The 15,631-nt window shown below is 39.8% G+C and overlaps 1 protein-coding gene across 1 annotated transcript in view; it reads left to right on the top strand.

The window, feature by feature from the left end:
• The window catches only part of NUDT14 (nudix hydrolase 14), a 59,878-nt gene extending 44,880 nt beyond the window's left edge, over window positions 1–14,998 (top strand). The window contains exons 4-5 of the mRNA XM_066552676.1: window positions 2,303–2,540; window positions 12,942–14,998. Of these exons, the coding sequence (XP_066408773.1) occupies window positions 2,303–2,540; window positions 12,942–13,182 (479 nt within the window). The 3' untranslated portion in view covers window positions 13,183–14,998. The remainder of the gene's footprint in view (window positions 1–2,302; window positions 2,541–12,941) is intronic.
• Window positions 14,999–15,631: the final 633 nt, after the last annotated feature.

Here is a 15,631-nt window from a genome sequence, read left to right as displayed (position 1 = left end):
GACTGTGCTGGGGCTTCTGGATTCTGCTTTCCAACCTCTTTGTGGATTTACAAGATGGCAGCCTGTGGTGAGGAAGAGGAGGGTCACAGGTTTCCCTCTGAAGAATGTGTCTTAGCCAGTAGGTCACACACTTTTCCATCCAGTTCTTCATCGTCCAGTGCATCACTTGTGCAGTCAGTTTTGCACCTTCAAGAGAGCTATGGGAGATTCTCTGTTCCCTGACATTAGAAGGCAGCTTGGCTTTCTAGGCCTTGCTTATCTGTGAGAGTTCAATTGAATTTGAACCTTTGAAGCCAGGTGATATTAAATTCATAATCAGACTCCTTGATGGATGCTCTAATATTTGGGCTCTTACAGAAGTGGCTGGTACTGGTTCTTTTCTTCCTTATCTACAGAGAAAAACTGTTCCTGGGCTTGAAGTGTGGCCATATCACAGGACTTTGCTCTGAAGAGGACTGCTGAATTAGGGAATGTAGGTTTTGATCTACCTGGGGCCCAGTTGTGCTGAGGGAGAAGGAGAATGGCAAGTGCCTGATGGAATGACAGGGATACAGGAGACTTTTAATACTTTTACATCACAGCTTCATATGTCTGTACCCCACACTCTTACCTGTATCCTGTTTTAGTGCCCAAAGCCTTTAATGGGATGCATGTGTTGCTCCTTTTTAATTATCTGATATGGGTATGTCAGTACTAAAAAAGAAATAAAACTTTCAGAGGATTTGGCTTGTCTCAGAGAAATCATGGATGTGGCTGTCATTTATTATAATCTTCCTAGCTTTTAGAAGTTTTTGGAATAATGACAATAGACACCCTTCAAGGAGCTGTCCCTTAAAGCTGGCAGGGAATATTTTTTTTTCTGGCTTCATGCTACACTTAAAAAAAAAACCTAAGCTCTAACTCATGTCTCTCAAGTAAGAAATGGAAACTCTGATCTGTACCTGTTTGAATCTCAAAGACTTGGATATACCTAAAACTAGCAGCTTTGAAAGTTTTAGCTTCTGGAGAAAGATTAGATTTGGGATATTGGACTGATCTGGACATCTCCCTTTCAAGTGCAGATCTTGCTATTCTGCACTTCTGAGGTGTCAAAATGAGCACTGCAGAAAGAGCCCAGGCACGAATTGCTGGGGTGTAGACTCTGCCTCAGAGACCAAGTGCTTAAGAAGTCACTGTGGTACTTCATGGTTATGCAACAACATTTCTCCAGAGACCTTTTTTTAAGAAATACCAAGCTACAGTACCTGGAAGGACAAAAAGTTGCCTATTAAACCTGAGTTGTTATTTATCAATTCTGCAAGATTTAGAAGGGGAAAGAAAAGAGACACTAATCTGAAAACCGTGTTATGTGTATGTGAAATATGCATGTAAAATATTTTAATGGAATAAAAATTGGTTCAAAGTTTAAAATAGTTTTATTCAGGGTGGTTTATAACACTCTCTTGGAAACCTTTCATGAAAAGCAAGGGGATAGACATAAGGAAATTTCAAGGAAAAAACAAGTGGAATTATGCCTGTGTATTAAAGTTGCAATGATCTGGAGTTGTCTGTCAGTAGGGATTCTTTGTGTGTTGACATCCAGTCCTGCAACTTTCACTCAGCAAAATTTCTGTTGACATCAGTGAGAGGTTTTGCTTAAATAAGGACTAAAATCTGACATTTGCACTTTCTTTAGGAGTGCATTACAGTGGCAGCTGTTTGTAGATTAGTTCAAGAAGTCCTTTTCAGACTCCACACAGGAATCTCTGCAAGGAACTGTATGTTCAAAAGAGGATTTTTATTTTTTCAAACAAACATACATGCTTTTCATACCCTTTCTAAATAACAGCTGAGTTGACAGGCTGAAAGACTCATCATTGTGCACATGGTACTTTATGTGCAACCCAACTTTCCTGCAAGATAACTTCATAGTTTAAATTAAATCCCAATATCTGCATTGCCCAACAAATGGGAGCTGTATGGTGCTTCTGGCACTTTGACTTCTTGGATGAACTCGATTCCTTTTTAAATTTTTATTTATTTTAAGGTGTGCATGAATTCATTTCAGATGATGTAAGTACAAATAAGAGTTTAAAAAATAATTTTACGGACAGGGCAAGCGGACCTTTGTTCTTTAAAATTCCAGTTTTGTGTGTCATTATTTTAGCAGATAACACAGCTGAATTCCTTGTTACTCTCAAGTACTCTCATGGTTGTTAATTTCCAGGCAAAATTTGTTTGCAACCCTTTTTTATATTTAATATAAAGAGACTAACTCACTGCCCCTTGTTTATTTTTCTTTTCTCTTTTGGGGTTTTTTAAGCTGTTTACATGTGTGAAATAGAAAGGCATCAGCCTCAGGTCTTTGAGAATCAGGACAAGGAGAGCTTCCCTTCCCTGGAAAATCCCTTACCTGCTGTGGTTGGAGTGACCTATGAACTCTGTGCTGGCATTGTGGACAAGCCAGGCCTTTCTTTAGAAGAAATTGCTTGTGAGGAAGTTTTGGAAGAGTGTGGCTATCGAGTTTCCATTGCAGACCTCAGGAGGATCACTTCTTACAGGTAAATAGCAGCAAGTTACAACATTTAGCATTCCATTGTGTCACAGACTGCTGAAGTGGCCTGAGTGTTCCCTCTTGCCTTGTTTAAGCAGAGTGTTGGAGGAACGTGGACATCTGAAGGTACAAGAAAGGTGTAATTTTTTGCAAGTGAGAGGAGTGTTTACAGAAATATAAGGAATTAGAAATATATAATCAATATGATAATTATGGGATTGAATTCCCAGGAAGAATCATACCATTGTGACTTATTCCAAAGACTGTTAGAAGAGGAAGAAGTTGCATTGGGCTCTTCAGAGTTTGTTACAGCACTAGAAAACAGCCCATCTTTACTATACTGGGTATTTTATAATATTTCAGATTAACAATAGAAACTGCCCAAGATGCTCTCTGATAAACCTTTAACATGATTTTGCAGAAGCATGAGAACCTGTGGCATTAGATCTCTTCGTAATATTTGGTCTGTAATTAAAGCTTCTTTGAATCGGACAATAATTATTGTTATATGTGAAGATTTTGCAGATCTGACTGTCAAAATTATTACATTTTATTTTTGCAGGGTTACAAATAGTTACTGAAATAGTTTTTAACATGTTTTAAAACATTTATTAGGAATAAAGGGAAAAATTAATATGTAAGTGGAAAAATGCAAAATGTGAGGTGTTGGTGAACAAAAAAACAAAGAGAAACTTTGCACACAGCTTTAATCCTATTATATCTCATTCCCAGCTTTTAGTATTGTTATCCAAAATGTATGTATGTTTGTATTTTACAGAGAAAGCAGCAGGTTTTTTACTTTCTTTATTTTACTTGACAACTCCATTGAACTAGGCACTGTCATTGGTTTTTAATTTGGGAATTGAATACAAATCCACAGCTGTCAATCCTGGCAAATGTTATTTCCTGCTGGATTAACAAGCAGTGCTTCTGTTGAGGGGAGGGGGTGAATCACAGGAGCTGTCTTTTACAACTCATTGAAACCAGATTAAGGGTTTGTTCTACTGAAAGAAAAAGTGTCTTCCAGATTTATGAGCAAAAGCTGTCTATAGAATTTCATAGGTTGGGTGACACTGACAGGCTGCTGCATGCAGATATATATACATATGTATGTGTATGTATGTATGTGCATACAAATGCAAAGGAGGAAAAGTAGAATACAATTCCTGTAGAAGGTTGGAGATTTAGTGCAGAAGTTTGACTCAATATTAATGATTTATATCTGCACAAAACTCTCTGTGTTTTGGTATTGATAAATATCTTTATATGTTACAGGTGGTTGTTCATTCAGTTGCTTTTGGTTTTTTATTTTTTTTTAATTGCACTGACTTGTGAAGAGTGTATACAACTGGGGTTTTCTTTGTTGAGACCTTTGCAAAGAGCTCATAATCCTCCATTGTCCATGTGGACACAGCTTTCTGCCCATGGAGATCCATACTGAAGTCAGAAGAGCCTGTATAATTTTTACCTTTTTAAATTAATATGAAAGTTTGAAGCCTCAAAGATGATATTTCACAGGTTTTTTTTGTGTGATTTCCCATGCTCTAGTTTTAGGATTTTGTTCCAAATATTTTGGTATTCTTATTAGGAATATCCTGTTTTCCTCCAGCCAAGGACTGGCATCTTTCTGATCCTTGAGGATTTGATGCAAAGAAAGGAAGTAATCAGTTCATTTATGGTCTCCTAAGGACATTTTTTCTGTAATGGCTACACTACATATAAGAATTCCTGAGCTTTTTCTAAGTGCAGCAGGTTTTTCCAAGTGGTTTTTGCTGCTGTTTCATGCTGTGACTGTCAATACAAAGCAGAGGCATAAAGCACTGCATTAATGCATATGCATGCCATTACAATTGCAATGCATCCTGCACTTGCACTCTTATCTCCCATCCCAGCAATCTGTGTAATAGCTGCTCTGCATTATTTATTGATCCAGTGCCTCAGGTCAGTTTTGGGGGGCTCTCTCTAGATGGCTCCTCTTCCAAAGATCAGCCTCATCTGGACTGGCACCAGTTGTGACAAATGAGCATCTCTCAGATCTGACCATTCCATGGCCTCTCTTGGAGGGTTTTGGCATTCTGTCTGAAGTCTCCTGTCTGTCTGTACCACAAGCAACTTTCCCTTCATGTCTTGCCTAAATTTCCCTTTCTTCAGCACTGACACTTACTACTCAGTCCCCAGTGGACATGAAGTACTTCTGCCCCTTCCACCTCCTTGTTAAAGCATGTTCCCTTTATTTCATTTTTGCCTGTGCAAAACTAATTTAGTTGATTTAGTCTCTCTCTTCAGATCATATTTTCTAGATATCTGATCATTCCTTCTGCTGTCCTCTGCCTTCTCTCCATCTGGTCTGCACATTTCTTAAAAATTTAGTGCCCAAAGTGTAGCGCAGTTCTTTAGTGGGAGCTTTCCAGTATAGAGTGGAAGCATTATCTCTCCTAGTCTCATAGATCATTCTTTGTACACAGGAGTTTGTTGTTTGCCTTTTTTGCAGAGGCATTACATTATTGATGTAATTTATCTTCCCCAATGCCTTCCCTGTCTCAAGCCTAGGAGTTGAACCTGATGATCCTTGTGGGTCCCTTCCAGCTCAGAATATTCCAGGATTCTGTATTGTCATTCACCTCCTGTCCATATTCTGTGTCATCACAGCCTTTGATCTGAAAGCAGGGCGTTGTATTCCTAATGACACCCCTTGCTGGAGTCATAGTCATCAGAAGGAAATTGTCTGCCTGGAATAAAAGCAGGATTTGAGTTAGACCTGACAGAAAGGCATGATAAGCCAAAGACACATCAAATGTAAAGGGAGAAATAGTTTTGGCTAGGGAGGTCAGTACATTTCTGTGCCTAATGGATTAAGAAAGATGGAGCATGGACAATCCACAGGGAGAACTTAGACTATGGGGAAGAATTGAAAATGAAAACCTTGAGTGGAAAAAGAGGAAGAAGAGATGAAGGAACAATGCAGAGAAAAATCATAGGCAGAGAGCTGAATGGACCTGGGGAAAGTACATTCATTATGGTAGAGGAGAATTCTCTGTAAGGAAATGAGGAAAGTACTTAGACTGTATTCAATTTTGCTCTGTTCTCTGTTCTATAACTGTATAGGTTAGGGGTAATCTGAAGATAGCAGGGATTTTCCTCATTTATTATCAGGGCCTGTAGCAGTGGTTTTGGGGGACTTTTTTTTAGTGCTTCTCAGCTAAGCTGGAAAGTGTGAGCCCAGTACTGCCACAGGTAATTCATACACATGCAGGTAACCCACTGGACCCCTGATTAAGCTCTGTCAAAGCTCCAGTGACTTAATACTCATCACATAGAAGTCAGTGAATTAAGCAGATCTCAGACTTAATTACCTTGAATGATCCACAGAGGAGCTGTGGAGTCAATGAGGAATCAGGAAAGAAGCCAGGAGTTGGGGAATTGAGGCCATTTCAGTAAGAGTCTTTGGAACAAATTGTTCCAGCAGCAGGAGGACAGTATGGTGTGGGTGAGTGAGGGAGGCTGGGCTGGGGGCAGATAACAAGAAACACAAACATATTTAGAGGAACTTGACTGGAGGAGGACAGAGGAATCACACTTTGAAAATCAGAAATATCTGTTCCTATTATAGAAAATTGCCAGACAGGAGGTGAATTGAAATGCAGATGGTTCATGTTGCTGTGTAGACAGAGGAGGGATCATTCTGGAAAGAATCTGCATTGTTTGCAGCCTGTGTGGTGAGTTTGGTATCATCACTCCACAAATTTCTACTTTTGTGCTTGGCATTCAGTAACTTCATTTTGGTATTGCAAAAAGGTTGGTTTAAATTATGGCAGCAGCTAATTCAATTTTGGAGACTTCAGGAAGTTTTGGTGGCTGCTGATGTCCTGAGTTCTTGTCAGTTGCATGTATGGCATCAGTCAAAAATAGCATAGCTGGTTGATGTGAGGGGTGTAAAGGAATTACCTGGTTCAATAATAAAATAACAAAATGAAGCTAATCCTATTGTGGTATAATGAACTGAGGGTTCATGAAGGTTGAAGGTTGTAGTTAAATTCAACATTTTTAGAAGCTCTAAAAGAAATCTGTGAGCTTCCCTTAATGTTTGGGGTTTTTTCCACAAATGCAAATTTTTGTAAGTGAATGTCTTACTTTGGATTTACTCATATACCAGATACAACAGTTTTTCTTTCTGTCATGGTATCCCAGCAGTTTTCTTATTGAATCCCATGTGCTGGGAGTTAATTTCTTAGGCTGAGGTACTTCCAGCTATCTGCCTTGAGACATGTTTTCTTACAAGACAGGGACAGGGAAATAAGTTGTTGTTGTTGTCATTGATGTCATTGTTACTATTGCAAAGTATTTTCTTTTAGTTCTTGAAAATGTTGGTTGTCCTGAAGAATATTTATAAAATTAATTGGACTTCAATAACACCTCAGAACATCAGGGTAGAGTTGAACCAGAGCTGCTAGTTCAACTTCCTTTTCCCTTCATTACATCTTTATTTTCTCCCAGAGGCTGTAAAAACTCTTGGCTCTGACCTGGATACAATAGAAGCTGTAGGTTCTCAGCCCCACTGTAAAGAAATCAGATGGATTAGTTTAAAGGACTGACTATATTAAAATAGGTACTTACTTTAATCTTCCTACATTTGATTTCTTTTCCCAAAGTGTACAAGAAGAGCATTCAGAGAATTAATATTAGATGTTCCAATTACTGTGCCATGGCTTTTAGCCTCTGTGCAATGAGGTAAAAATGGTTTGTATTCACAGGTTTTTATGTAGAAAGAATAATAGCCTTGAAAATCTTAAGAGTGCATTATAATTAGAAAGATCACCTGCTAGTACACCTGTTGGGTGATGGCATAATGTAATATAATTTTATGTTAATTACCTCTGTGCTTTTTTCCTGCACCTGCCGCTCATAATGTCAGAACTGTACAAAGGTCCTGAGAAGTGACAATAGGAGCTGCATGTCACTGATCATCAGTTTACATGTTGCATGCCTAAGTGGATCTTGATTTAAGCATAAATAACAGAGATTTGTGTCACATTTATTTGTAAACATGAATTATGTATTCACTCTATACCCAAATTTTGCATCCAGATGGCTTATGTCTTAGAAAAGGATATACTGCTTTCAGGAATTTGGACATTAACTGTGTAAGATTAAAACAAAAAAAAAAAGATATATTTCTGTGTTGATAAGAATGTTGATTGTGTATAGATTTTGTATTTGTTTAATATTAACACATTACAAGAAATTTAGCTTTTAATTGCTGTCTGTCAGAAATCTGAACTAAAGTCATAAGTCTTCACAAGGTTAAATCAATTTATTTGTTCCCCATCTTGCAGCAGAGAAGAGTATAAAATACTGTTTATATTCTCATACATGTTTGTTTCTTCAAATTAAAAATATAATATTTACAAACATGATACTCATGAATGAGACAAGTGGTTGGCATAGGCGAGCACCCAGACATGAGAAAAAGGCAAAGCTAATCTGAACCAAAGCTTTGAATTTTGGCCCTGATTAGCAACATGTTTGTGTGTGGACGTGCACATGTGAGCGTACTCACTGTGAAGAAAAAACCTCATGGACTGTTGGTAGACTCCATCTCACTTGTGGCTTCAGACACTACTAAACCTTTTTTTTTTAAGCCATAAGATACTGTTTTCCACTTCTGATAAAAAATGTATGTACTGTATCTTTATGCTCATGAACTTGGGACAAGTGAAAAGTCCCATTTTGTGAGCTCGATTTTGAGCACTGTTTATTTCCTCGTGCATTTGATAAAAGGGGGCAGTTAAACAAAGGCTTTGTAGTAGTTGATATTGCTGTGTTTCAAAAAACAGATTGGAGTGACAATCTGCCTCCTGTGTTTCCCCTGCTCTGAGGAGGATGGAAATGCTGTGATTACAGCCTCGTGCTGCCAGCCTGTCCCACCCTGGGCAGGAGGGGAGAAGTGCTTCACAGTCATTCTGCAGAAGGTCCTCCTCTGGTGTGGCATTGCCTAAAAGTGTGTTACCCAGGGCTTTAAAAGCCATAGCAAGATTTAATCTCACTGTTTGAGTGTTTTATTCAAAATGAAATATGGGAAGGCAGCACACAATCTTGTTTTGATGTGTTAAACTTATATATAAGTTACTATTGTGATAAAAACCATACGACTTTGGTATCCTTACTTTGACATGCTTACATTCCTAGACTTGCTGTTGTCAAAGGTAATGGAGGTTTCTAACTGTCTGAAGCAATGCAGAAAGTTCAGTGCCAATAGAGTTTTGGGGTTTAAAATCTCTCTGTTGAAATTACAGTGCTTGTGAGCTTAAGCCATAATGACTTGACAAGGATATTTGTGAGCCCTGTAGCTGTTGATTGGAATGACCATCAGCTCCTCAGAGGAAACCAATCCTCAGGATGAAGAGGCAAGGAAAACCGAGCTGTGTTTTGTGTAGATCATTTGCCTTTGTCCCACAGTGGCACAGGAGCCAAGTCCTGTGCAGACACATCAGAATACAGCTGGAGCAGCCAGCTGAGGTCAAGCCAGGCTTAGCAGGTCTGGGTCAGTGTGAGCCATGACCTGCTGGGTTTGCTGCTAAACCCTGGACTGACACTGAAGCCTGAAGTCTCACCATGGGCTGGTGCTGGGTTCAGACCTGCCCAGCCTCCCCCAGCCAAGCCTCTCTTGTCCCAGGAAGGCACCTTTATCAGGAAGGTGGCTTTCCCAGGCTGAAACTCATCACTTGCAGTTCGGGTGTGCTGACCCCTGTGATTTCCACAGATGCAAAGCTAATGAATATAGCTGTAATCTGTTAATAGGTGACTCATTTCAGACCATGGCAAAAGTCTTTTATTTGTAGTGGGGAATACTGGGGTAAGAAAAAGTGTATGTCACAGATGTGGGATAGAAGAAGATTGTAGCAGAAAGAGAAGTATAAATAGGATTAAAAGCACATCAAAATTCCTTAAGCAGCATACTCAGAAAGTGCAGGTCACTGTGCAAAAGCAGAGAAAATTCCCAGTGACAGATAAACCTGAAAGCAACTGCAAACATATTTTTTCCTGTAGCCTATTCACCAGTCAGACCCACTTTCTCCCTCTCTGCTCTCTTCCAGTGCCCAAAGTCACTGAAATTTACATTTTGCAAGGTTAAATGGAAAATCACTTCATTACTTCTACCTGAAAAGCTTCAAAACAACAAACCTAACTTCTGATTTCTATAAAAGCCAAAGGTAAACTAAGACAGACAAAATGTGAATAGCATTGATTTTTATGCAATTTTCTAAGGACAAGCAGGATACATTAGCAGTCTGGAAATGTCGTGAAAGACAGCAGTAAGCAATACTGGAGAATATTTAATTTAGTAAAGGGCAGTCCATGTGGATCTATGCAAGAATGATCAACTGGCAGGGTAAACCAGAGCATTTAGAGAATGAAACAGCAAGTGAAAAAAGGTATTTGCCTCTTTTAAGAATTAAAGTGTATTTCTAGATCTTTCAACTTCTTTCTGAAACAATTCAAATGGTCTTTTAGAATCAGAGACTAATGGAATATACTGAGTTGGAAGGGACCCACAAGGATCATTGGGGGCAGCTCCTGACTGTGCACAGAACACTCCAAGGGTCACACCCTGTGCCTGAGAGCCTTGTCCTGAGGTTTCTTGAGCTCTGTCAGCCTTGGTGCTGTGACCACTGCCGTGGGGGAGCTGTTCCAGTGCCCAAACACCCTCTGGGTGAAGCAACTTTCTCTAACATCCAACCTAAGCCTCTCCTGACTCAGCTTTGTGCTGTTTCCTCGGGTCCTGTTGCTGCCACAGGAGTGAAGAGATGGCTGTCTGTCCCTCTGCTGCACCTTGTGAGGATGTTGAAGGCAGAATCCAGCGCTTGCTCTTGTTAAACTCCATATGGGTGGTGATTGCCTCTCTCTTAATTCATTGAGGTCTCTCTGCAGGGCCTCTCTGCCCTTGAAGGAGTCAACAGCTCCTCCCAGTTTAGTATCATCAAATTGGGAGAAACTGTCAACTCCCTTGAGGGAGACTAGACAACAAGTTAAAGCAGTGAATATGTTTATAAATAACATCCTGCAACAGTCTGCAAAGTCGCCATCTCAATAGTGAAGGGATTCTAGGTAGGCTTAGAAATATTAGATTTGCTGGTTTGGGGAGGAAAGAGTAGAATAGAATGTAATGAGAATTAATAACAGCATTCTTTAATTTTACTTATAGCTCCCTTGGAAGTTTTTATTAATTTTTAGCTATAATCTTGTGGCAAAGTTGCACCAAAGAAGAGAAAGTTAGGTAATCAAGTAAGAGGGAATGACCATGTGGGTATGTCCTCCTTTGAATATGTATTGTTAGAAATTCTTGTTTGTTTCTGTGGTTAATTATATGCCAATAGATGTGAAGAAATACCATAACTTTGGGCATCATAAGAAAAGAAAGACCTTGATGTCCAGGACTTTCATCTTTTCAAGTATATTAAGTGTAGTAGCTACTCTTGATATATTTAGTTCATAACAAGGGAATATCATGTGAATAAGTACAAAGAAATTACACCATATGGAAATCAGTCCTGCTATTTGAGCTGTGGTGGCAAGAACTGAGTCTTACAGTGTAGCACCTTGGAAATTGGTTTTCCTTTACTTTAGAGAAAAGATGTGTGGAAAGTGAACTGATTTCACAGCTGTAGCTATTTCATAAGGAAATGGTCACAGGTGCTATAGAAGTAGATTATGCTGTAAATAATCAAGCCAGAATGTTCTTATAGCAGTACTTCTTATATAAATTTGCTGGTTTTGATATAACCTTTATATAATATCAAGTGTACATGGAAATACTCAAGTTAGGATCATTTTCATTCTCCAGGTGGAGCACCCCAGAGGAAAGTGTCAGACTTGACACTCATCATAAAAAAAAAAAAGATAATGGGACATTAAATATATTATACACAGTCCTGTGTTTTTCATGGAACCTGTGGCAACCAGCAAACTGCATTCTTTGTATTGCAAATTTTACAGTTGGTTAAAACACAGATCAAAAAGCCCAGTCCTAACACTGGAATAAAGTGATGAGCACAGAATGAAAGAGGTCCAATATCAACCTTCAGGGTTCCTGAAAATGCCAAAGATGGTCAAGTTTCTTTACATGGATGTACAGGAATGATCCTGGAGGGGTGACACATCTTGTCCAAAGTCACAGAATGCATCAGAAGTAATTTTAGGAAAAGAATTCACTAATTCACTCCCCTAATCAGTATTTTTTAAAAGTGTATATTAATGTAAAAAACCAATTTCAATACTTACTATTAGAAACCAACTTCTGTAGTCACTATTAATTCCTCAAACAAAATAATTGCCAGTGTTCTTAGAAAACTGAGAGACAAATGATTAATTCCTGCTATGGGGTGTGATGTGTGCTGGATTAACTGAAAGATTTAGTTGACTAATGGTTGGGTAAATCTGGATATACACTCTAAGATCATAACACTGCTACAAATCTGAGAATCCTCTGTATGTGTAATAATATGGAAGCTAATTTTTCATCTTGCCCTAATGCCTCATTCATAGTTTCAGTGAACTTTGGATCCAGATTTAATGTGAAAAGTCGCTTGTAATCATGTGAAATGAAGAAATTGCAATTACAATGTGAATATTTTCTTGGAAGGACTAAATGAGTGGATTATCTACTTATCCCTTATTTAATAATACCTAAATTAAACAGTCCTAAGGAAATAGAGGATTAACAAATAAGAAGTATAATACACAGCAAGCAGTCTAGCTGAAGAAAGACTATATAATCTAAAATATCCTCAACTAAATCCACTGAAGCAAATTTAGCAGGGAGACTGAATTACTTTGGACATGTGCGTGCTTACAGTGGTCCATTTGGGTCAGGGCTAAAGTTCAGGAAGGATAGAGAGAGAGTCTCAGACTGCCTTTCCCTTCTTTACCTATCGAGTCCATGAGTGGAGGACTCCAGCTGTGAATGGACATAATCCTCTTAAGAGTAAAAAATCTAAATATTTGTGTAAAAACAAGCAAACAAATGTAGCATGACAGCACACAGATAGACTGGGGAGCTTCTTCCTGTTGTTTGTGCATCTCTGTGAGTCATCCTGCAGTTTGCTCTCCCTGAGGTCAGCTGGAAGAACTTCTGTTGACTTCAGTGTGTATAGGACAACAGTTCACCAATACAAATTTTTTTTCTTTTTTAATTTTACCCCAAAATCACATATTTCCAAAGATTACATTTGAAGATGCATCTATTTTATTTGGAACTGTATTCAAAACTGTTGGTATTTCTGCTTGAAAGTTGTAATCAATTTCTGTCTCAATAATTCTGTCTCACACATGAAGGACCCAGGTTTCCATTCCTAGCTCCTTGTTGCCTTCTTTCTATCTAAACCAGAGTTTCCTCTCTGCTTTTTTCCAGGTCTGGAGTTGGAGTGACAGGTTCTAGGCAGACTTTGTTTTATGCAGAAGTAAACGACCAGATGAGAACCAGTGGAGGAGGTGGCCAGCCTGAAGAAGGAGAGCTGATTGAAGTTGTGGAAATACCTTTAGGAGAATCCATGAAGTTTGCTTATGATGAGACTTTCCCAAAGACAATGGGTGTCATCTTCAGCTTCATGTGGTTCCACAACAACATAGCACCTAAACTACCCAAAAAGTAAAGCACCATGATTTTAAGGAATGCTTTTCTGCTGGTGCTGTACCTGCAAATCTGCCTGCCTCAATCAACTCAACTTCTCACAGAACAAATTTTTCTTTAAATAAACTTACAAGTATAATCTGAATTAAAATCTTCACACAATTTCCATTATTAGCAAAAGGCTAACTGGAATCGCTGGGGCCAGGATTTGCCTTGGAGAGGCAAATGTTGATTTTTATGCAAAGGTTAAGTGGATGTGTCCAGATCTCCTTTCTCACAGTACTGTTTTGAGGAGCTGCTCAAGCCCTCAGCACAGCTGCCCCAGGAGCCTCTCACCGTGTCTGTACATAGTGGCCACTGTGTATTCACTGTCAGTTTTGATATTTTTTTGAAGAAAGCAGCAAACCTTAATAGTCACAGACACCTTAACAATGTTCCTGAGTCGAGCACAGCTTTCAGGGAGCAGCTTTCTCTGTGGTGTGTGGCTCCTGTGCAGAGGAGGCGTTTGCATTTCTGAACATGCAAACCTTTATTTCATAGGCAAACAGGTCTGTAAATCCTGCTAAGGAGTCACTGACAATGCAGCAGCTGTAAGGTTCTGTGCTCCTGTTTGTTCCCATCACAATGCTGGGCAGCAGTGATGGTGATGGAGGGGTGAAGGATGGGGGCTTCTGCTGGAACACATGCTTCTTTGTTTGTTTTATGGGCAATAGTTGATAAATCAGATCAAACTTTGTCCCCTAGAGGGGGACCAGAGAGGCTGAATTCTTTTAATTTGATGATGAGGTGATTAACACAAGGGATTGCTCTGAGGCTTGCTGTGGTGTGAATTTCTTTACCACCCAAATGGGAGGAATGGGACTTGCCCCTCAGATAACACTTCTTAGAATCTAATGGTTGGAAGTGCTTTATTGTGATTTTATCATGATTTGTGCAGTTTACATGAAAGCCTGTGCAGCCTGCACAGACTTACTGAGGAATGGCTTTTAAAATCAACGTCTTGATTTAATAATTTGATTTAATTTGATTTAATAAAGTGGTCTAATTAGAACATATAGTACTTGTTTTATCAGTGTAGTTTGGATGTGGACTGTTTGTCATGTGAAACTGTTAAGAGCATGAATGAAACAGAATGAAGTCTGGCAATTTAATTATGCACTGGGTTATGTTATTCACTGACTTAATCAACATGCCCACATTATAAATGCCTCCAGGAGTACTGAGGTGCTAAGTGTGTTTAGAAGAGAACTGCAAATATGAAAACTCTAACTTAACAGCTGAAATAAATGCAGCAGAGGTGTCTGATAGTGTCCAGTGGCTGATTTTAAATCACTGCTTATCTCAGTAGGTGTATAAATAAAAGAAGTTTTTTTAAAAAAGAGCTTTTTGAATTACTGCTTGCTGGTTCTCCTCCTGATAGGGAGGAAAGGTCCTTGGAAAGCCACTGAAGAAGGAGCAGCCTCTGCCTGTGGAGTCAGGCTATTTGTGGAAGTTCAGACACAGCTGTGTTGAGCTGGGCCTGGTCCATGGTGAGTCAAGGGCTGAGTTATTGTGAGAAGCAAATAAATTCTGTCTGATGTATTTACATTGGAAGGTGTTTCAAGGTGGGGTCTCCACTGCTCTGTCTAGTACAGTGTGTCCTGATTGCTGCTGAGGCCTTTATGAACTACTACAGTCCATAGAGTAAATAATGCCTTTTATTCCAGGCTGTAGTAACCAAAGTTTCTGTTTGATTCCACCAAAATTACTGGTCACACAGCAGCTTGTGTGCATACATGTCAAAAGTCTCCTTTCTGTATAATGCAGATTGGGAAAAATAAAATATTTTGCCCCTCCAAGGTGCTGTGACTGTTCCTCTGAATGTGCCAAAGCTCCCCAGGGCAGTGCCAGGCTTGCCAAAACCTGGCCCCAGGTCCTGCTGCTCCCCAGGGGTGGGGTGGGAGCCGGAGGTCACCCTGTGGGAAGAGGGGGACACGTGGCAGTGTGGAGGGGTGTGGGGAGGAAGCCACAGGGGTGGCAGGGTGGCATCAGTGCTCTGCTTGCTCTGAGGTGAGCACCAACACAACTTACAGGCTCCAGAGTGTTGCAGGCAGTTGTTCCTCGTGGGTAATGGTGATGGAGGGCAGTGGCATCAGCTGGGCATTCCCTCAGCACTCCCCCATGACGCAGGCAGGCAGACAAGAGGCACTGTCCCCACCTCCCAGTCTGCTCCTCCAGAGAGCACACACTGGGCACACACCCACAAACTCCTGGGGGCTGCAGCGCTCTGAAGCCTTTACACCCCAAGGGATGCTGGACTCCATCCCTGTGCTCTGCCTCACCATCCCTGCATTGTGCAATTCTCAAACACACAAAACAGACACAGGATTGCTTCCATTTTCTTCCACATCTTGGGAATTTTCCACAGAAACAGCAGTTTGCTGAAAGCTGTGCATAAAGCAATGGGGGATCTGGAGTTTGAATCGGCAATA

This window comes from Molothrus aeneus, chromosome 6 (assembly GCF_037042795.1).
Source record: "Molothrus aeneus isolate 106 chromosome 6, BPBGC_Maene_1.0, whole genome shotgun sequence".
Lineage (NCBI taxonomy): Eukaryota > Metazoa > Chordata > Aves > Passeriformes > Icteridae > Molothrus > Molothrus aeneus.
The sequence above is the reverse complement of the archived record's forward strand: the minus strand, read 5'-3'. Positions and strand labels throughout refer to the sequence as shown.